The sequence below is a fragment of the Alosa alosa genome, chromosome 6 (assembly GCF_017589495.1).
Source record: "Alosa alosa isolate M-15738 ecotype Scorff River chromosome 6, AALO_Geno_1.1, whole genome shotgun sequence".
Taxonomy (NCBI): domain Eukaryota; kingdom Metazoa; phylum Chordata; class Actinopteri; order Clupeiformes; family Clupeidae; genus Alosa; species Alosa alosa.
In genome coordinates, this window is record NC_063194.1 from 21,549,080 (window position 1) to 21,570,484 (window position 21,405).

Sequence of the window (21,405 nt, forward strand, 5' to 3'; positions counted from 1 at the left end):
CTTTCCTCTTGTGAAAGTCATTGAGGGAGTTTGTGTTGCTGTCTTCAATGGCATTTATGACCGTGGGAACTTCTCTCCTCTCTCGTGACAGACACTGAGGGAGTTTGTGGTGGAGATCCTGAGACGGCTCAATGCTCAGCTGTACTGATGGCCGCGGGTGGACACCGAAACAGTTCCCTGTCTGTCATTCATGCCGACATGGCACTCAGCAGGGAATATGCACAACACTCCCCTCTTACACACACAAACGCGTGCTCACACGCACACATCAACATACACACCCCTGTATTGGCTGTACTACATAGCTGTGGTGGTCATGGTGGCCGGCTGGTGCTGTGTTCTTGCTCCACACTCTCCCCAGCTTCTCTGGTTGGAATCAGCAGAGCCATTCTGCTTTTGAGCAAAAACCTGTTTAAGTAGCATTAATTACATCATTTTAAAACATGCGAGGGCTTTAGACCACCCTCTGTGTTAAGTTGGTTGGGGCTTTCGTTTTGGGGCTTGGTGTCCAGGAGATGGCCATACTCTTTTTCACTCTGGTCTTAGTGCCCCCTTGTTGTTGGTTTGGGGGCCCTGTGGAGTTTCTATGTTGTCACTCGACACAGTTCAGTGTTCACTGCTTCAGTGTTGTGTGTGATGCTGCTGCCACCGGTTTCTCTCTAGTTTGCTGTGTGTAAGATTTGTGTGTTGGTTATTCATGCAGCCGCAGATGTCTGACGTGTTCAGTGTAATCAAACAACCAACCGTACTCGTTTTAAAAAAAAAAATCACACTGAATGTCAAGAGATGGTGGAAACACGTTTTTCGCTTTCTGTATAAGTGGTTTTTAAAGGAGTCGCCTGAATATTGTTTCAGATTGTTCATTGTCGTTTGTTTTTGCTGTGTTTTAGTGTACCCATTATGTGTTACTCTCATTTTGCTGAAGCACAGAGACACTCATTAATGAAATCATGTCATTTATGGTGACTTATTTCAACCAAAATAAATAAGATTGTAGAGAATGTTGCAGCACAATCCAAAAACCAACGGTAATCAGGAATTTTTATATTAAGAAATACAATGCCAAAATGTTAAAGGGAAATAATTTAATAGATACTAATCAATATTGGGTGCGTGTTGGAACCTTGTATACAACCTCTTGAAATTGTATGCTGATATTGACAAGAGCAGTTGAAATATTTTTGTATGAATACAGTTTGTAATTGGAAATAAACAATATTCACAGTTCCTGTCTCTACAACCATTTTCCTTTTTTCATATCCGGCTGTTGGATGCCATGCGGTCTCTTGAACAGGAAAAGTTTAATCCTTACTTTAAACTTTAACTGGCCAAGTTTCCAGTTTGCCACTACATAAGGACTGCTGCACGTTACCTCTCACACAGACAGTGCAGTCAGTTGGTAGCATGTATCCATGGTGACCACCGAAGACAAACATTCAAAGACCCAATTTCGTTAAATATCAGGTATGGTCACTTTGTGGTCTTCATCGGTTTCCACACCAACCTCCTCCTAAGAGACAAGGAGAGACCTTCAAGGTCAGTGTTCGACCTGCCAACCACCGATCAAAGAGAGCTCACTAGTGAATAGTATCCACTTATTACATTAAATATATTCATTTAGCAGACACTTTTATCCAAAGCGACTTAGAAAATGAGGAATAACATTCAGGCTACAATGCAGAGGGTACCATAGGTAGCAATTAATACAACATCAATGTATAACATTAATATTACCAGAGGATGAGAGTGCAGAAGTTAAGTACAAGTCAAAGAGTGGTAGAAGAAGGAGGAGGGAAGTGGTAAATGTGTTGGGTTGTAAGAATGGTAAATGTGTTGGGTTGTAATACAGGGAAGTGCATGGTAAATGTGTTGGGTTGTAAGAAATGTTGAGACAAAGTACCCTTGGAAGGATTCATTCAGAATTCATAAAATAATTACATGTTTTACTGGCCCTTTGAAGTCCTGCCTGGTTTAAGTAAGTATAAGTATATATACTCTTTTGATCCCGTGAGGGAAATTTGGTGTCTGCATTTATCCCAATCCGTGAATTAGTGAAACACACACTAATCCCGGCGCAGTGAGCTGCCTGCAACAACAGCGGCGCTCGGGGAGCAGTGAGGGGTTAGGTGCCTTGCACTTCAGCCGTGGCCTACTGGTCGGGGTTCGAACCGGCAACCCTCCGGTTACAAGTCCGAAGCAGTAGGCCACGGCTGTTAATACGGTTTATACGGAGCGTTAAATTATTTCACTGACAACACATGACTGATTAGAGCCCATCTTACCATAAACTGTTTCTTGCTCTTTGGATAACCCTCCAAGATCGCACCCATCATGTCCTGTGTCTAACAAAGACAATAACATGGAGAATATAAGCACATCTCACATCGGCATCACTCAAATGTTTGCTGCACATCTGAAACCCCAAACGTGTCTTGACAGTAGGCAATCAATATTATGTCAGTAGGAACATAGTGATGAGAAAACACAACATTACCAGCCTCTTCCTCTTCCTCCATTCCTTCACATAGAGATTCCTGACTTTGTGAATCTGCAGGAGTTTGCACACATCATTCAAAAGAATTAGACACTGGTATTCTTCATTATGTGTTCTAAACTGAGATTCCCTAAACCCTCTCATACTTGGTGCACCATGTAGATTAAGTTTATGTGCCAGAAGTATAAATGTAGTCATTGGGAGTGGTCTTCTGAAATCTGACCTTTTCTCGCTCCTCTGGTGAAACATGATTAGTTGCACACTTGATCTTCTGCAGGCGCTCACGGTAAGATGCACACTCTGGCTTCAGCTCCTGGATCTCAGAGGCCATCTCCTCGGAGGTCAGGGAGCTGCTCAGCTCCCTCAGCTCTACATGGTTGGAAATCATGAGCCCAGTCAACAATTCCTCATCCCTGTGTGTGTGAGTGTGTGTAGCTCAGCAGTATGTTGTGAGGGAATAGAAATACAGGAATATATATATTCCGAATGAACAAACAAACACACATACCAGACTCCAATTGCCTGCAGCACTGTGTGACTTCTTGCACCTGTGAGCTTAGCTCAGAGATGCGTGTGTCCATGGTCTTCAGATCAGTGTCACTCACGTCTGTAAACTGGGCCTGGAATTACACAACCAGCTGGATTGCATGTAATATAGAGATCGTATGTTTAACAAATATGCCATCAATCATACCAAAAAGTATAGCCTGTGAAAAAAATATTTAAAAAAGTATAGCCTGTGGAAAAAAAAAAACGGATGAGTTCACCTGGTCGGCAAAGTATATCTTCTGCTTGCCGTAAGTCTTCTCTCGAATCTTGCCATCCTGGGCCAGTTGCTCCATTGCCTTGACCACAGCCTGTAACGAGGGGTCAGCAACAGCTGTCATGGTGCAAACCGTTTTATGAATCAATTCATAGTCCTTATTCGTACTTTCTTGGTTAGATAACTCCAGACGTGCCCCACCACATCATGTGCTGCACTGCAGTTTTACTAAAATTATGTTTGCCGAGTCTGACCCATCACCACCACTTACCGTTTTACCAAAGCCGTGCTGCTTCTGCAGGTTCCCAAACACATCTTGAGCGCTGTATGGTCGATTCTGCTCATTCAGGTAAGTGAGGATGATGGCCACCGCTGCGAAAATCACACACACACACACACAGGTTTCAGTTTTAATAGTAGTCTTGAAACACAGCTCTGGTAACATATAACAATATATTGTGTGAAGTGTCATTGAATTAGTCTGTTATAGGGCTTGCAGTAATGTACAAGCTAACGTTGACGTTTTTTTTTAGCTATTGTTGCTAGCTAATGTTTCTCCGATTAACAACATTGCTAAACTACATTGAACAAGCCTTAACTATTCAACGTGACGTGTGGACAATTACTATGTATTATCAAGAATTTGCCGTAGTTTCACAAACCCGCTGCATCTTTCTTGCTCATATCTGAAGTTCTTACTTCTCAGTTGCTTATAACTCTTTGCTTGTAGTGTTGTTTATCTTCTTCAAGTTTCGCGCGTCGTGGAGCATTGTGGGTATATACGTCATTCAAGACGTGGTAGAATAGAAAACCATCAAACTATACTTCACACACTAGCTAGCGGCCTTGACCCTCGTCGAAATGAGTCGAAGTGGACCGAATCCTTTATCCAGGGCTTCAAGCTTTGCTAGTGTACTTCAAAAGAATGTTAATGGACAGACTGGACACAATATGCTCTCAAGTGTACCCCAAACCAATGTCACCTCTGAGGGGTTTTCACGAGACCGCTATCCTGCTAAGTCAAAAATTGGGGTTCCTGAGCTAGTAGCGAGATATAAAAGAGGACAAACAAATCCCATATCAGCATTGCACCAGTTGTCACAGGTGCTTGGCTTTCAGCTGGATTTGAAAGAAACAGTCACCACAGGTAATGTCACAACTCTCTATTTCGCATACTGTGCCGTGATTGATGATGTGGAATACAAGACGGGTATGGGAGTGAATAAGAAGGAGGCAAAGGCAAAAGCTGCTCAGCTTGCATTGCAGGACTTCATACCCATGTTAGAAAACCAAGGAGTACTCAATGGTGGTGTTGGAAGAGTACCAGGGCCTCCCCCCTTACCTGTGAAAGAACCTCAACCTGTCACTTCAGAGGCACATTCAGGGATGTTGGTCCATGAGAGGAAGAAGAATCCTTTGGAAGAGCACATTCGAAATGCTGTGAAGGAGTCCACCACAAAATTGCTGGACATGTGCCCTGAGTTTTCAGGTTGTGGGAGCACAGTGGCTGCATTTGTAGCCCAGTCATCTTCAGGCTATGAGGTGGTGGCCTTGGGAACTGGCAGTTACAACACAAAAGAAAGCATCACATCAAATGGGCGAATCCTGCATGATTCCCATGCAGTTGTAACAGCACGTCGATCTCTACTGAGGTATCTCTACAGGCACCTGCTGCTCTTCTACAGCAAAAATAGCCATCTGCAGGAGAAGTCGATTTTCCAACAAGATGAGAAGACCAAGTTGCTCAGCCTAAAGAGTGACGTCAAACTGCATCTGTACATGAACCAGCTTCCCAAAGGAGCCGCTCAAATCCCACCACACCTACGGCTGAATCCACTGTCAATGTCTGCGTGGGAAGTAAACAATCAGATCAGCCTACATGTGACCATTGAGGGGAAGGTCTTCTCTGTCTTCTCCTCCACAGTTGACCAGATCTCCTCTAAGGTGGTTAGTATGTCCACCACAGACAAGATCACCCAGTGGCAAGTTCTGGGCTTCCAAGGGTCTCTCCTTAGTCACTTCATGGAGCCAGTTTATGTCAGCAGCATTCTCATAGGGGATGAGAGTTGCAGCAACCCTCGGGGCATGGAGATTGCTGTGAACCAGCGTGTGGATGGCATTACCACGAAGCTGCCAATTTACTACTGTGTCCACCGACCTCATATCAGCCTGGTCGCCAACATCACATCCTCTGGTTGGCCCTCTGCTCAGCGCGCGCTCAGCATAAACTGGAGTCAAGGAGACGTCTCCCTGGAAGTGGTCAATGGTCTCGAGGGCAAAACCGTCGAGGAATCTCCTTTTAAGAGTGGCCCGGCTCTGGCCAGCCGTCTGTGCAAAGCCGCCATGTTGAGTCGCTTCAACTTAGTGGCTAAAGAGGCACAGAGAAATGACCTTGTTTGTGCTGCGTCCTACAGGGAGGCCAAGATGATGGCAAAACCTTATCAGGAGGCCAAGAGTGTCTTCAAGTCATACTTGGCTCAAAAGGGCTTTGGATCATGGGTGGAGAAACCTTCTGTCAGCGAGCACTTCAGCATGTGAGATCTCTACATTTCATGCAAAAAGCATTATGGTCCAAACATGTTTCTAGTTTACATTATTTTGTGTGAAGATCCACACAAAACAGGAACACTATAGAACCTACAGTAAGGCGTAGGAGAGGTTTGCTGTCCTTTTTCTCAGGGAAATACTTCTGAAACGCACTATGTATGTATTTTGTTCCGTTTTTGACGAGGTTTTGTTTAATTGAAATAACTGTTTTAGCACTGGTTTTCTTTGTACTTGATCATTTATTTGTTTGGGGCTTATATTCCCTGTTCATTCTGTTCTTTGCCATTTTCTATCCTAGTTTAATCACAGAATTTAAACAGTTCAGATCTAAAGTGCCCTTACTATTGACTGTGATGTTAACGTTTGCTGTAGGAAGAAATGGGGGGAAATGGTTTTCAAAATACTGTCTACAAGATGATGCAAATTTGTGTTGTTGTATTTTTGACTTGTAGTAAGTAATTGGCAGGAGGCCCAGCAAATTGTCTGAGCTCATCTAGGGTATCCTGTCAATGTTTTTTTTTTTTTTCTGTTGAAGGTTACTACAGATAGGTGTTGCTTCAAAAGCAATAGCAGCAACAAAAATATTTTAATTTCTTTCGATATTTATTTTTATATATATATATATATATATATATATATATATATATATATATATATATATATAGTTTTTGTTAAGAATCCTCTTGCATCTCGCTCTGATCTTGTGTCCTTTATCTGTTCCTGGTCTGGGTGATGTACCTTTAGTGTTCCTGTATTCCACGATTCATGTTCATCTGTGAAGTATTCCAAACATAGATTTCATCATTTGAGTGATGCAAAATGGCTTTTTGTAATCAGACAGTCTCTTTTGTTCTCAGTGTTAAAAGACCATTTAAGGTCCCCATGGTCATTAAGTTGCTGTTTTTGGCATAAATGGCAAAAATAAATATGCTAGGTCTGACATAGAGGGTCTGACGTACATTTTGTGTTTGCACTGTTACTCCTTTGATTAACCTGAAAATAAATTGTCTGCTTGGTTGACTGCAAAAAAAAGTCCATACAGGCTTTCTTTGAACATGTTTCCACTATGCTGCCCTACTCAATTAATTTATCATTCCTTACAAGCTCTATAGAATATTATTAATAGTACAGAGACTTTTTTATATTGTTGAGCCAAAATTCAACATGTAACTTATGTCATGTTTGCTATTGTGTTTGTCGTTTGAATACAACGCCAATGGGCTTTCAATAACATGCAGATAGGGCTGACTGTTTCCCAGAGCTTTCTTAGCATCTTTTTTCTTCTGGGGGTTTTAGGCATTTCATGCAAGAACACAAAATGCAAGCATGCAGGAAAATACAGAAATGCTAGCCAACCCCTTTTATAAAGCCTTCAAAATGCCATAATTCCTGGGCCTACTGTATCTTTCATTTAGATCTAACTAATGTTTGAGAAATTGCATAGTGGCAATAGAAATAATTTTCATCCAGAAATACTTTAAATCAGAAATTCTTTAATGTACTTGCACATCAAAACATATCAAAACCCAGAGGGATAGAGAGGGACATGTATTTACTGATACACGTTTACAGAAAAATACACTCATGCCAGAGAATGGTTCTTCGTCAAAGTACTAAAACTCCTTACTAGGGTTCCACAGGGGGGTCAACCAAGCAGGACTAGCATTCTGTATCTGTCCATCACAGGACAGACCTCAATTCAGTTTGGACTGCACACTCTGACAGGCTCTCCTGGGATGAGGATCTTCAGCGGCACAAACTATATATTATACTGGATTTATCACAAACATTACTTTATAATTACAACACTGCACAAATAAAAATAGACCTTTTTAAAGTATAAACCAGCCTTCTTTTGTCCCATCTCTGAGCAGTATTCCACCTGCGTGTAGCCTAATTTCTCGGGTTCAATGTACATACCCCAGTTATTTGCATCCTTCATTAAACAACTTCTTTTAGAAGGGCTTTTCACTCACTTGAACTATACAGAACATTTGCAGCAATGTCACCTTTCAGCTCAATGTCTATCATATTGTCCTGCATATGGTCAGTCTAGGGGGTGAATGGTGGGGGTTGGTGGAGGCGGGCGGTGTGGCTCACTTTTGCTGAAAATGTACATTTAAATAACTACATTTTATTTTACAATTTAGATAAAGGTTATTTTGCTGGGATGTTATGTAATTATTAAACCACCCTGTCTAGTAAAAGTATATGTGCAGAAAGAGTGAGAAATCTGATATTGCATCCTGGCAGTTCACAGTTGCCATGGAAACGATACAGGGATGGGATTTCGAGCCCCCAAGTCTTAATTGAACGGCACTGAGCTTCAACAGGGGAGTGGCCATAGACCACCATGAAATAAACACAGCTAATAATGAGTAAACAGCATTGACTCACCATCATCTGTGTTCACATCACCTACATTACATACATCACATCAGAAATGTCTAAAATGAGCTTAACGAGGGGGTTGACGTTGAAGTTGGAGCAAACTGTAGCTAAAACAGACACAGGAACTGGGAGAAGACAGAGCAGAAACAGTGTGAAAGAGAATTAAAAGGGAGAAAGAAAAAAAAAAACAATCAAGAAAATGGATTGACAAACTAACTTGCAAATACTAAATACCCAAGAACAGATGTGTTCTGTGATGCTTTAGAAAAGTAAACAGCAGCACATGAATGTCATTCTTGGTCAGCTAGACTTGAGGGTTCTCAGATGTAGGATATGAACAGGTCAGCCTGTTGGGTTTTCTGGACATTTGGCAAGACCTTCAGAAATACAGCAGACGGCAGGCAAGCCAGCACTAAGACCATGCAGAGGCCTTGGAAAACAATCCTCATGCTTACAGTGAAGCTCTATGGTCATTTGTGCCTGAGGTAAACACTGCAGCAACAAGTTCTCACTGCAGTGTGTGTGTGTGTGTGTGTGTGTGTGTGTATTTGTGTGTGTGAAAAAGGGGGGTGGGGGGTGCTTTCAGCAGTTGGAAAGGGAGAGAGCGTGAGAGTGTGTGTGTGAGCGAGAAGGTTATGGATGCTTTCAGCAGTTGAAGAGAGAGCAAGTGTGTATGTGTGTGTGAGAGAGAGTTAGAGAAAAGGGTATGGGTACCTTCAGCCCTTCGGCCTCTCTGGCACCGACAAATGAAGGCAGCAAATGCACTAGTGCAGTACCAACCAACAAGCAACACACAACGGCAGGGGGCATGGGGCTCACCTGAAAGAGTGGCTGAGCTCTTTTGAATGAGTGCCAAGCCTACAGTTCAGAAGTCATTCATAATATGAAAGTCACACTTTATGTGTGAAACTCCATATCCTTTCTTTTCTAAAAAGCTTCATAATCAGATACTTGTCAACACCCTTAAGAGAGCCCACTGAGCCACAGGGAGCACAGACTGATAAATATGTCGCTTGTATATGGCGGGTCACTTTGGATTTACTGTAAGTGTGAAATAAACAAGAGGATGATTCAACTTTACAGGCATCATTACAGCCTGGCTTTGGCTGCTGGGTAACAGCCTCGCAACAGGCAGTGTCTCCAGAACACAAATTCCCATGTTGCATCTGCAGTGACATCATCGTGCTGCTCCCATCTCCTTGCTGCGCTGGAAACTACAGCCCCATTGGTCCTGCGTTAGAGCCCTACTGGTCAGCGTGTGGACACAGAGGCCAGTCTTTGGGGTTTTACCGACTGGGTTCCCACGGTCAAGAGATCCCTGCAGCTTACATGTATACTGGGACAAAGGGAGCTGGTCAGTTGTGCTGGTTTGAGTAAGATTTCTGGTTTTCTATCTTTAGTCTTTTGATGGTTTCTGTTTTAAACATATGTTGTCTGATTAAGATTTTTTTAAAAAATATTTTTTTAATTTATTTCCTGTGTTCTATTGCTCTGCCTACAAAACAAGATATAGGAGGGATAGACCCTGGTAGGGAACAGGAAGTCCAAATGGAGGAAACTGAAGAGATGAGAAATACTTCACAGTGATAACTCTAGAGGCGGTCAGAGAAGGACTCATGACTGCTGGGACCTAGAAATCAAAGTCAAACACACTGACAGTGCAGTAGACACAAACACATGTGCGCACGCGGGCAGGCACACACACACACACACACACACACACACACACTCTCTCTTCTTATCTTTCACATGATCTAACACAATTGTGCAATTACACACAGAATTGCCAGCCGTTGTCATATCAGCATTCAGACTCAAACCAACACATAGACACACACACACACACACACACACACTTTAGAGATAGGTAGCGGAGATGGGTGGCCCCCTGGCTTTACTGAGGCTTCCCCAGCAGGTTGGACAGGAATCCAGCGTTGTTGCCCCCCGACCCTCCTCTGGCCCCGTCCGGCCCCAGCGGATCCATCTGGCTCAGCTCGGACTGGTCCAGCATCTCAAAGTCCTCCCCGTCCAGGTCCGTGTCCAGTTCCGAGCTGGACTGGTGCCTGTAGCTCCTGTGGTGGGTCCCCTGGGCTGCGGGGTCTCTGCCGCTGCGCCTGGACGAAGCAGCCTGACGGTGCTGCTGTGGCTGGGCCTGGGCCTGCATGTGGGCCTGGACCTGGCTGGCCAGGGCAGCCTGCAGCAGGCTGGAGGTGATGGTGCCGGCCAGCTGGCCCGAGATCTGGGTGGAGGCCTGCTGCAGCGCACTGAGGCACAGCTGGGCGCCCTCCAGCTCCTCCTCCTCCTGGTCCGAGTCCAGGTCCAGCAGGGCCGAGCCCCGGTGGCCCGACAGGCCCATCGAGCTCAGACTGGGCAGCCCTATGCTGGGGTCATCGTCGTCCTCCATGAGGGTGGCGTCCGGGTTGATGGAGGGGAAGTCCGGCAGGTCGCAGGCGAACGACTCCTCGGCGTCGCTGTGTCGATCCAGGTCTTAAAATGGACAATCACAAACAGTACAATCAACACAAGGAGGATCACATGACAGGATTAAACAGCTTATATTAAAGAAGGTAAGCGCAAGAGAGACAAAAACACAAATATCTTATATAACAGAACGGGCATTTGAGGAAAGACTACATTTCCCATGATGCTCATGAAGCCTGACCTTCAGAGCCCTCTGTGAGAGGGGTTTGACCCCTGGAAAGGTTGAAGGTGCCGTTTTCTGTGTATGAGACCTCAGCATCTGAGTGCTCCGAGTCGGTGAGAGCTAGTTCCTTAGCAACCACAGCATCATCAAACTAAAAAGAGAAAGTCAGAATTAACATCATGTTTCAAATCAAAATACTCTAGCGTGACTGCTGACAACAACTTGTGATGGGAGATTATGGTTTTGCTTTCTCAGTTATCCACAGTTCCTAACCAAGCCATCATATTCAGACTATGCCCACTTCAGGCATGTCAAAACAGACTTGATCCAGCAGACTAACACTTCCAACAAGGGCCTGATTAAATTTACAGCATAATGGCTACATGAGATCTAATGGATTACAAAATATCCAGTGGCTTTATTTGATGTCCTAAGGACTTCAAGGAGTATGATTATATGTGATCCAAGGGATTTTCCCAGCAGTATGGTTGTAGTCTGTGTGTGGATTTGGCGAGTGATGTGGTTATATATAGACTGGGGGATTTACCGTGGGACAGAAAGCCGCCAGCTCCTCCTCACTGTCGTCAGCATCGGTAGAAGCTGCACCACGGATGGGCTGGCGCAAGACTGAAATGCAAGGGTCAACAGTTAATCAGACTGAGACAGTGCACTGCAGTCCTACAGATGCTTAAACACTACTACTGGAGAGACACAGTACTTCATATGCCCAAGTACAACAGCTAGTAAGACATATGCTCAGGTGCATAGTTACTTTCTCTGTGTTAATTATACCATTAAGCAGGTCTTATTCCTTATTATGCATTAACTACAATGATGGATATACCCATGCAGCATTTTGGTTTTATTAAAATCTTTGGCTCAGCAGCAACGCTGGGGTGTTGACGTTGGACTGGAACTGGTAGTGCTAATTGGGCTGCACAATTAATCCTTTTTTTTTTGTATCAAATCACAGTTTGAACTAATGCAATCAGCTAATTGCAAAGGCCACAATTAATTATGCAGCTTGCAACTCTGTCCCAATGGTTAATCTTATCACATCTATGTCTTCATTCAGGTCATCCTTCTTGCGCTTTGACGGTCACCTTACAGGAGTGCTGTGCTGTTCGTGCACTAGGCATGCTCACCAATCAAAGGGTGCCCAACTTAAAGTGGAATTTGGAATATTGAACTGAAGCTGGACTATGAAAACGTATATTGTAAATCAAATTGCAATTTTAATATCGGTCAGTACTTACACTGGTTGTCGAGGGGCTTGGACATCATGTAGCCTGCGGGACTGAAGTCCAGCCACTGCAGGGCCGGCTCCAGCCTCACACACACACGCTGCCACAGGCGGTGGTACACAGCCAGCGGACACAACAGCACTGACAGCACTACAGGGGTGGAGGAAAAAGGAACATTAGTATTGTTATTTCACTCTTCAGCTCACATAAATGACCATTAAGAAATCAAGAACTAGATGTACTGCAGAGCGGTACAAAATATGACCGCCGCCCAGTCCAGCACATTTTTTCCACAAAAATAAATCACACTGAAAGGCCTATATGATTCTAACTGTCTCACTAAATTGCATTATCCACACTCAATTCTCACTGCTAGACAACAAGTACCAAAACATGATTAGTTAATGGATTTCACATGTAAAATTCATTTTATACAACCCCACCCCCATCTTGCCTGTTCATAATTCTGAGACATTCTTGAATTGTGTGCATGTGTGCGTGTACACGTTTATGTTTATGTGTGTGGGTGTGTGTGTGTGCGTGCTTGTGTGTTTGCCTGCATGATGTGTGTTTGTGCATGTGTGCATGCATGTGTGTATATGTCTACTGTGTGAGTATGTGTCATGCGCTTTGATGATTACTGTGAATGTATGTGTGTGCGTGTGTATCTGTTTATGCACATGTGTGCACATGGAATGGGTTAACATGACCCTGGGGAGGCAAACATACGGAAAAATTGGTCATCCTAGGCCCCACGGTTCCCCCAGATATTCACAGAAAGAGTGTCTGCCCTACCCTCCTTTCGGGGTGCAGTCCAGCTTTTTGGGGGCTACAGATGGTAAAAACGAAAAACGATGGTTCCATGCTATCCATATGGGGTTACATGCCCACCAAGTTTCAAAAACGGCGATGGTTCCATCTACCCCGGTTACACATCTTTCAGTGTCCGGGGAATCCTTGACGGAAATGTGGACATGCGAAAAAAAAAAAAAAAAAAAAAAAGAAAAATCTGACTAAACCTCCGCTTCGCTTCGCTGCGCGGCGGTCATAATAACCGCAGTATGTGTATTTATGTACTACCGACACAAAAAAAAGAGAAAAAAAAAGAGCTATTTTATACCCCACTAATTCATTCTTGCTTGGAGCAAAACTGAAACACATTATATTGCTACTGTTAGTAAGCCGTCACATTGCTAGGAGTTTAGTTACTGTATCCTCCACAGGGATTTCACACCAAAAAACAAGAGGGACAACAAGTCCCAGTCATGGATACCACACCATCTCCAGCCTAACTAATACCCGTAGCCTCTCAGTCAGCACAAACATCCAGTCAGTGCTCTAGTCCGACGGATCCTGTTGGCTTGACCTGGTACCCACGTCTACCTCAGTTTCTGAGACTTTACTAAGGTGCTGAGGAAATCGAAGCAGATGGCCTTCAACGGAGCGTGGCAAATGTACTCCCAGGAGAACCACGAAGAGTTCTTCAAAGTCTTGTGTGAGTATATCTATTTCATGACTGATCACTGCAATTTAGTCATTAGTATTTGATGGTTGTCTGAATGCTGCCTATTAGCTTCCTGTTTCACTAAGGCTTCCTATACATTTCTTACTTCAAAACAGTTTGACTGAATTGTATACAGATGCATCAAGATGCAACATTAGTTGTTTTCAGAGTTCAGCTTCTCTGATCTCATGATCCACCAGAGGATTACTACAATGTTATAATCCTACTCATTTTGTGCATGTCTCTGTCTCTGTGTGTGTGTGTGTGTGTGTCATGCATTTCCCAGCTGTGTCAGACACGCTCATTCGCATCATGCGGGACGTGAAGCCGGTGACGGAGATCAAGCAGAATGGCGAGGACTTTGTAGTGACTGTTAAGACGCCGCTGCGCTCCACCACCAACTCATTCACACTGGGCCGTGAGAGCATCATCAACACCCTGGACGGCAAGAAGCTTAAGGTGGGCGTCAACACTATGCCGTGCCCACTCTCATAAAGCAACCCCTCCCCGGGCATAACACGGTGTATGCTGAACTACTACACTGAACATCCAGCAGTTTAACTAAAATACAGGTAGTACATTTCTAGATAGAAATGCAAATGTAACTTGAGACTTAAACTATGAGAGTTCAAATAAGAGTTGCTAAATAATCGTTGAGCATTTGTTTGACGAGGTCAAGGTGATCCAATCCTTTGCATACATCTACATGACATTTGTCCTGGTGACATTCTGCCACAAATGCGCTCACTGGTTAGTCTATTCATGGGTTTCATCAGGTCCCTTTCCACAGGTGTATAAAATCAAGCACCATGATTATGAATGCAGACTGCATGGGGCTTAATTAATACACCTGTGTAAAGGGACCAGATGAAACCCATGAATACTGTTTGTGTGCGCTCGTAGAGAAGGCAGAGCTTTTGATCTTATTGATTGCTGTCTGCTGTGAGCAGTGCATGGTGCGCCTGGAGGATGGAAAGCTGATCTGCACCACGGAGAAGTTCACCCATGTGCGCGAGGTCCAGGGGGAGGAGATGGTGGAGGTCAGTGGCCTTTCTCGGCTACGTTCAAGTTGAAACTGCACTGTGTAACGTTATACTCCGCAAGAGATTTTGAGAGACGACGTTCTGACTGGTATATGAGGTTGGCTTTTATTAGCAGTGGTCCACTGCCATTAAGTGATGTCTTTGTAATGTCTTTGTAATGGCTTTATGTATGAACAGAATAGATGGTCAACCTGCTGCTCATGTTCTAACATGCTATTGTGTACTTTTGTTTCCCATGGCAACGCTGGGCTCTCAGACGATGACAGCTGGCTCTACATCCCTAATTAAACGAAGCAAGAAAATCTGAGCTATACTCAACGAATATATAAACTATATTTGAAAGCCTTCATATATTTTTCCTTAAAAATGTCCTGTCCTGTCAACCATTTATATTTTGTAAGTGTACCCTTCTAAATATGACTTTATTTAATGGTTAATAAATTCAATAAAATCCAGTTCGATTGCATCCATCAAGGGCTTTGCCCTTATACATGATTTTTATAGAAAAAGCAAAAGCAGCAACCAAAATCATACCCAATCAATTCCTGAATTCCAAAATTCCAAAGTCATACCCAATCTCCTCATTACAACTGGACATAAAACAGACGGAGAAAGGACAGATTGTGACAGATCCTCTATTATGACCTCATTGTAGAACAGCAGCTTCAGCTCCAAGTGATACTTATCAAGATAATCAAGTGACCATGGTGATCAAGTAATATCATGGATTGTTTGTGTGCTGTTGCGGCTTGCTGCCTGCAAGATGTTTGCACATACCTGCTGAGTAAGAAAGCAACAGTCCAGGAATATAGCGCCCCACCATGGCCAAGAAGGTGAAAACTCCACAGGTCAGCACACAGAACTAGTGCAAAACAAAGAGAAGAGCTGCATGTATGGATGATCTGCTAGCTGTTAACAAGAACTCTGATGGGTTAAGTGTGTAACTGAATAGTTCAGTTGGGTGTGTATGTGTACTTGCGTGCCATGACATGACATGACTGGACAGATGGGTGTATTGATCATGTGTTCAGGGAAAGCTCGGCCTCCTCAGTGTGCGTGTGCATGTGTGCTTCTGAATGGGTGCCAGTGTGTGTGTGTGTGTGTGTGTGTGTGCCCCCCTGGCTCACCTTGCCAGGGCTGCGGCGCTTGAAGTTGACCAGGCCGGCAGAGCAGGACACGCAGGCCACCCACAGCTCGGCCATGTGCTGGCACAGCTCCGGCACGCTCAGAGTGCCCGGCTGCACCACGCCCCAGCTACACGCCCCCAGGGAGCAGCATTAGTGACCTCACCACAATAACACAGCCTTGACAATAACTCTACACATCAACCAATCAGAATCACATTTAATAATAATAATAATAATAATAATAAGCTTTATTTGTATAGCACTTTTCATACACAGAATGCAGCTCAAAGTGCTTTACATTTGGAGCATGTAACGCAATATATACATAATAACACAATTTATACACAGCATCATACCGTACCTTTCACTTTCGCTCTCGTCCAGTCTTTTGACTGTAAGGAGAAATAAGAGACACACAGACGACAGAGTGAGGCTGGGGAGTCGGCAGTCTTCACAGCAGGGACGTGATACAATTTAGATTTCCCAGGGAGAGGGGAGAGCAGAGAGGTGACCAGCTGTGCACACAAGGCAAGCGTGCGCACGCACACACACACACACACACACACACACACACACACGGTCATCAAAGGTGACTACGCAGAAGCATCCCCTGGCAGGATTGAGTTAAAGGTCAGGATTGTGGTAATTGTTTGAGAGGAAGAGTGATTAAGTGGAGAGAGGGTAATTAATGTCAGTGGCACTGGTAGGTACACATAGCACAGCAGTGAATGGAGAGGAGTGTAGTGGACTTCTACCCAAGAGAGAGCAAGGGAGAGGAGAGTGATAGATGGATGAAAAGAGAGAATGAGAAACGAAGAGAAGGCTGGGAAGGGGGTGAGAGCTCACCTCTGATTTCTGGCCAGATCTTATTCCTCCATGTGTCCACACAGACTGTCAGAGCTAAGCCCACACACAACAGAAACAGAAGTCGCAGAGAGGAAAGGGCAAAGAACCTGAGAAAGAGACAGAGACACGCAAATCAGGCTTGATTGTACATATAAGGTTACATGTGTGTGTGTGTGTGTGTGTGTTGTGTGTGTGTGTGTGTGTGTGTGTGTGTGTGTTGGTGTGTGTGTGTGGGTGTGCTTGGCTGAGGAAAAAAAAAAGAAAGAAAAACAGTCCACAACAGCTGCTGCTCCCACTCCAAGTGATGAGGTTTACAAGCCTTTTAATTGTGTGTGTCTGACAGGCCTGTACGGAGTGTCTCCCGCTCGTTATAAAGGAGGAGCTTTATGGGTGCCTGTGTGTGTTTGCATGTTTGTTCTGTGTGATGATGTGTGATGGTACAAAGGTAAGCTGCATTTGCATCTACGCACAGTGTACATTATCATTTGAGCACACTTGTGAAAACAGCAAGCGAGTCCCTGGTATGTTTTTTTCCAAAGGCAGGCCGACCGCATTTTGTATGACCTGCAGTGAGGCAGCACTAACTCGGGTCAGCTCAAGCTGCATCGTCTACAGCTGACTGCCCTATCTCAGCGCTATAGGCACAGATCTCTGATCAGTCATAGCCCCTCTACTGCGGACAGACAGACACCAGCAGTCGGCAGGATGGTCTTACACTGTTGTTGATCATGTGATAGGTCTACAGTACACAGGATAGGATACTGTGCCAAGTACTAATACTTTTTTGTTTGTCTGTCTGATGTTGACTCTCTGGTGTTCTGTGTCTGTTGACGTTTTTGTAACGACTGAAATCTGATGAATACCAATGCCCACCAGGACCTCTCATAAACAAAGCTGTGGGTCAATACAAACTGGTTTCTGAATGTAGCCATGATCTGCATAGCAAGTGAGCTGAGGGCTCTGGATCCCATCCAGAAAGGGAATCACTACTCTAAATCTACCTTGGCCAGTCCACTTTTTCACTGATTAGCCTACAAACCAACGTTGAACAATCTATCCATTTGTTTCAAGGGAGAATTATAGGGTTACATTTGCAATGTGTCCAACATGCTAAACCCACTTCAGATTAAGTGGCTGTAAGTAGTCCTCTCCTCACTGTACCATGTCTGCTCAGCCTTTAGAGGTGAGTATCTACCCACAATAGTCATCTGCCCGCAGGGTTCTGGGTCAACCCAGGCCCCTTGCTGCCCTGCTGGGAGGACACCTCTTCCCCTGGGTGAACTGGAGCAGAGGGCACCGCAAAGAGGCGAGGAGGAAGAGGGACGAAGAGGGACGAAAGAGCTGTGACAGCGGAGGGAGGACAGCAGGGCTAATCCAGTAAAGCCGCATGCCTGACTTCACACCCCTCCCTCCCTTCTGTTTTTCCTCCTCTGCGCCTCTCTCTCTCTCTTCCATCCTGTGTCCACTCTACTTTGCCTCTCATTATCCTTACAGTCGTGGCTAAGTCTACCCCCACCCCCTCTCTCTCTCTCTCTCTCTCTCATCGTCCCCCCACCCACTGCTTCCCCTTATCACTCTCCCTCACTCTTCCTTGAAGCTGCATATTCTGCTATCAGCGTGTACATGTGCGCATTAGAACAGAACCAGGTCAGTCCAAAAACTAAGGCAAACACAACAAAACAGATTTAACAGATTAAAGCTTTACTCAGTGTCCACAGCTCCCCAACAGAAATAACTGCCACCGAAAGAAACATGATAAAGCACATTCTTCTGAAGATTTGGGGGGGTATTATCCTGAGGCCTTAGGCCTTCAGAATATCCACAAGGTGCAGTTAACACATTTGAGAAAGCTTCTAGACCAATAACATGAGATGTTGTTCTTAAGTAGGCTCACTAAATAGCAGATGTCCATGTTCCCCAGTATCACTGTGCATTTCTTGTTATTTACCCCAGTTTAAGTTGAATTTGGTTGCCTTTTTAAAAGTCTAAAGTAGAAACAAATGTAAACGAATGGTATTTCAATTATAAACACAAATCCACCTTTAAGTCTACCCTAGTCCAGCAATCACAACTTCTTAGGTCCTGCAACATCTTGAGTATGAAAAACCCTTCAGGACCAAGGCCAGAGGCCACATGTCCCAGGTCAGTTTGATCTCTATTGAAGTCATAAGGCCATCCACAAGTCAACAGCTGGTATGAACAACAGCTGACACTTGAATGGCCTGTACTTCTGCCTGGCACAACATTCTGGTCCATGGGCTAATGAGCGTCTATATTATTTGGTCACGCGGGTTCCCGCAGAGGAGCTGATAAACACGACCTTTGTCCATGTGTTCAGCCCCAAGCAAAAACGACCCGAGAGCAGTTTTCACTTCATTAAAGGTTCAACAACAATCCCTGGCAGAAAAGTACATGGAAGAACAATAGAACTAGTCAATGAAAGACCAAATGGCTCGCACCTGTTTCTTGACAGCCTAACCTTTTACACTCATACGCGTGTGTGTTCAGTGGATCACAAAATGCAACAAGACCATGCAGTGAAAGTAAATAACGGCAACTCATGTATAACACCTCAGTAACTACGAAAATGTCCCATCACAAACTCCAAGCCATGCTACTATTTTATAAACCTTCATGGGGGTTATTTGGCTAAGCAAGCTAACTTCAACACTTTAACATAGTCACGCTAGCTGATGGTACTGGCCTTACTTAGTACAGAGGACTTACCAGAACAACACATTGACCAAAATGAAGAGCAGCACGCTGTGAATCGGTTTTTCCCACACCAGTACTGCCTGGAGGTAGGTCACCAGTCGTTCGTATGGTCCTAACTTCTCTTGAAGGGAAGCCTTCACAGCACGAACCTGGGCTTCTCTCTCGCTGGAGCATGGTCGACTTCGCATGCCCACAGTTGAGCCTTGCTTTGTTGAGCCGTCGAATCCTTTGGTCACATCTGTTCCCGACGTGTGCGCCATAACAACGTATATATCTTATATAAAGTGACAAGAAAGTGAGTACGAATTGACACTTTCTTTGTCCAACACGATATTAAAACCAATACAAAATAAACGCACTAGCTACCTGAAACTGAGCTTGCCTTTGCTGCGTTGTTCTTCCAGCAAAGCTAGTTCTGGAAGCTAGCTAACGATAGCTTGCAAGTTCATCAAACGACAGCACTAGGTAGAACTCGTGGGCCAAACGGATTGGCACTACATGTAAAAACATCCAGCATGGTTACAAAAACAGTAAACAGCCGCGAATGCCAAATGTTTACTGTTGAACAAAACGATTCCGAATGTATGTTTATCTTCCGTGTAAGAACCGCTAATGCTAGTTAGCCTCAGTGGTTAGGATTAATATCGGATCACGAAAATACCTCTAACCACGGGACCCTATACACTGCTGTTGAAGTGAATAGGCGCTCCACTTATCGTGCAAACGGTAAGTTCCACTCCAAAATGCCTCTATATATAGCCATGCAGCCAAGCGCTTCAAATATTGCGTAACCCCAAGCACCTTTGCTTATTTTCTTACTCAAATTCTGTTCAAATCCTGACGGACGTCTGTCTCCTGCGTGAGCAGAGATCAGCCAATCAGAGAAGCCCGTCCTTTGCACTCTGTTGTGAGGCTAGGAACCCAGCACCATTGAGTAAAATCCATCCAGTTTATCAAACTATTGCACTGTGTCTTGTTTCAGCTTTGTTTCTACGTCTTACTGCTAGTTGAACTAATACATTGACACATTTTCTGTCAATATGCACAAGTCTGTTGCAGACATAAATACTTTATTTACAATAGGCTACAAATAAAGTGCCGGTGTTAACATGTCTGAAACGGAGGCTCCCAGCGGCGACCATGCATGATGAATGGCAATGAATAGTTTTAAAACTAAGAGCTCCAACTACAGGTAATAGACTGTATAAAATAGTCCACAACTCAAACCGTCACTTCAACAGTGCTAGTATGATCTGCAGTGGTCTAGCCTAGCTGTCTATGCAGCCTTGACCTTTATCTAATTTATGACACTGGAAATGTCCTGGATGTTTTACTATGTCTAAAAAATAATTTATGTATAGGGCAAATGAGATGGAGCATTAATCTAATCTAATCTAATCTATAAAAGCTATTTGTGTCAGAAGCCAGCAAGTCTCAGCCTGCTTTTGCTTTTAGTTATTTGATAAGTGATACTTTCATTCTAGACGTCCCCACTGTGACACCACTGTTACCCCTGTGCTGAAAACTGCACCAAATCGAAATCACGATGGTTTGAGAATGTTAAATATGTTCAATATCCCTAACGGAATGCATGTCTTCGCCAAAAATGACAAAATACGATGTTATATTAATAATCCAAATGAACTTCAAACTTTGAAATATAGTCTGAAATTAGATGTTAATATAATTGAGACAACAGGGGTATACAAAAAAATCCGATTGTAGCTTACAGCAGCCAACTATTTAGGTTAAGTTTATAACGTTGTGGACGGCCACCAAGCGTCTGCTCCCTCACGGCTGCGCGCGCATCTAGTTTTGTTGGTAAACGGGAAACCCGTGTATATATGCTTAGATAATGTCATATTCCTTGTGGATAATAACATAAATACTCCAGTAATTGATCTTACCAAAGAATTTGTTATTTGTGGCTAGTTTTGTTCTATATACAATCTGTGATTTTTTTTTTTTGCAAAATAGTATAATACAAAGTGCAAGGTTACAAATGGTACAAAATACCGTTAATAAAGTGTGCAGTAAAGTATACATTGCAATGCATGAACGTAAGCGAAATGGTTTATGAAAAAAAT

The 21,405-nt window shown here is 43.9% G+C and overlaps 5 protein-coding genes across 7 annotated transcripts in view; 3 read left to right on the forward strand and 2 right to left on the reverse strand.

The window, feature by feature from the left end:
* The window catches only part of mlx (MAX dimerization protein MLX), a 6,761-nt gene extending 5,534 nt beyond the window's left edge, over positions 1 to 1,227 (forward strand). For both annotated transcript variants that reach the window (XM_048246133.1, XM_048246132.1), the window contains exon 8: positions 92 to 1,227. In XM_048246133.1, the coding sequence (XP_048102090.1) occupies positions 92 to 148 (57 nt within the window). In that variant the 3' untranslated portion in view covers positions 149 to 1,227. The remainder of the gene's footprint in view (positions 1 to 91) is intronic.
* On the reverse strand, positions 1,100 to 4,018 carry LOC125296298 (PSMC3 interacting protein). The gene is made up of 8 exons (XM_048246134.1): positions 3,920 to 4,018; positions 3,529 to 3,629; positions 3,262 to 3,351; positions 3,003 to 3,114; positions 2,718 to 2,863; positions 2,495 to 2,548; positions 2,283 to 2,342; positions 1,100 to 1,510 (listed from the first exon to the last, which is right to left on the reverse strand). Exons 1-8 carry the CDS (start codon positions 3,939 to 3,941, stop codon positions 1,454 to 1,456), a joined length of 642 nt encoding a protein of 213 aa, XP_048102091.1. The 5' UTR covers positions 3,942 to 4,018; the 3' UTR covers positions 1,100 to 1,453.
* Positions 4,019 to 4,044: 26 nt separating this feature from the next.
* adad1 (adenosine deaminase domain containing 1 (testis-specific)) lies at positions 4,045 to 6,423 on the forward strand. Its single transcript, XM_048246131.1, has one exon. The coding sequence runs from the start codon at positions 4,119 to 4,121 to the stop codon at positions 5,793 to 5,795; it is 1,677 nt and encodes a 558-aa protein (XP_048102088.1). The 5' UTR covers positions 4,045 to 4,118; the 3' UTR covers positions 5,796 to 6,423.
* An 857-nt stretch (positions 6,424 to 7,280) lies between these two features.
* retreg3 (reticulophagy regulator family member 3) lies at positions 7,281 to 20,213 on the reverse strand. The gene is made up of 9 exons (XM_048244796.1): positions 19,331 to 20,213; positions 16,604 to 16,710; positions 16,119 to 16,149; positions 15,758 to 15,884; positions 15,408 to 15,492; positions 12,096 to 12,233; positions 11,387 to 11,466; positions 10,858 to 10,990; positions 7,281 to 10,682 (listed from the first exon to the last, which is right to left on the reverse strand). Exons 1-9 carry the CDS (start codon positions 19,576 to 19,578, stop codon positions 10,090 to 10,092), a joined length of 1,542 nt encoding a protein of 513 aa, XP_048100753.1. The 5' UTR covers positions 19,579 to 20,213; the 3' UTR covers positions 7,281 to 10,089.
* On the forward strand, positions 13,147 to 15,368 carry LOC125295511 (fatty acid-binding protein 10-A, liver basic-like). Of its 2 annotated transcripts, none has more exons than XR_007193671.1 (4): positions 13,147 to 13,578; positions 13,874 to 14,046; positions 14,538 to 14,727; positions 14,887 to 14,933. XR_007193671.1 is itself a non-coding variant. In XM_048244798.1 (4 exons), the coding sequence occupies exons 1-4, from the start codon at positions 13,512 to 13,514 to the stop codon at positions 14,935 to 14,937; spliced, it is 381 nt and encodes a 126-aa protein (XP_048100755.1). In that variant the 5' UTR covers positions 13,147 to 13,511; the 3' UTR covers positions 14,938 to 15,368. The 2 variants fall into 2 exon arrangements, 1 of the variants encoding a protein (XP_048100755.1); XM_048244798.1 differs by having other exon boundaries at positions 14,538 to 14,627; positions 14,887 to 15,368.
* Positions 20,214 to 21,405: the final 1,192 nt, after the last annotated feature.

Coding starts and splice junctions, on each gene's coding strand:
- LOC125296298 (XM_048246134.1), bottom strand. CDS start 3,941: ATGAGCAAGAAAGATGCAGCGG. Junction 3,352..3,528: donor AGCACGGCTTTGGTAAAACG/GTAAGTGGTGGT, acceptor CCCTCGTTACAG/GCTGTGGTCAAGGCAATGGA. Junction 2,549..2,717: donor CACCAGAGGAGCGAGAAAAG/GTCAGATTTCAG, acceptor AAACTCCTGCAG/ATTCACAAAGTCAGGAATCT.
- adad1 (XM_048246131.1), top strand. CDS start 4,119: ATGAGTCGAAGTGGACCGAATCCTTTATCCAGGGCTTCAAGCTTTGCT.
- LOC125295511 (XM_048244798.1), top strand. CDS start 13,512: ATGGCCTTCAACGGAGCGTGGCAAATGTACTCCCAGGAGAACCACGAA. Junction 13,579..13,873: donor AGAGTTCTTCAAAGTCTTGT/GTGAGTATATCT, acceptor TGCATTTCCCAG/CTGTGTCAGACACGCTCATT. Junction 14,628..14,886: donor AGGGGGAGGAGATGGTGGAG/GTCAGTGGCCTT, acceptor CTGGGCTCTCAG/ACGATGACAGCTGGCTCTAC.
- retreg3 (XM_048244796.1), bottom strand. CDS start 19,578: ATGGCGCACACGTCGGGAACAGATGTGACCAAAGGATTCGACGGCTCA. Junction 15,885..16,118: donor GACGAGAGCGAAAGTGAAAG/GTACGGTATGAT, acceptor GGGGGCGTGTAG/CTGGGGCGTGGTGCAGCCGG. Junction 10,683..10,857: donor TCTCACAGAGGGCTCTGAAG/GTCAGGCTTCAT, acceptor GTCCATTTTAAG/ACCTGGATCGACACAGCGAC.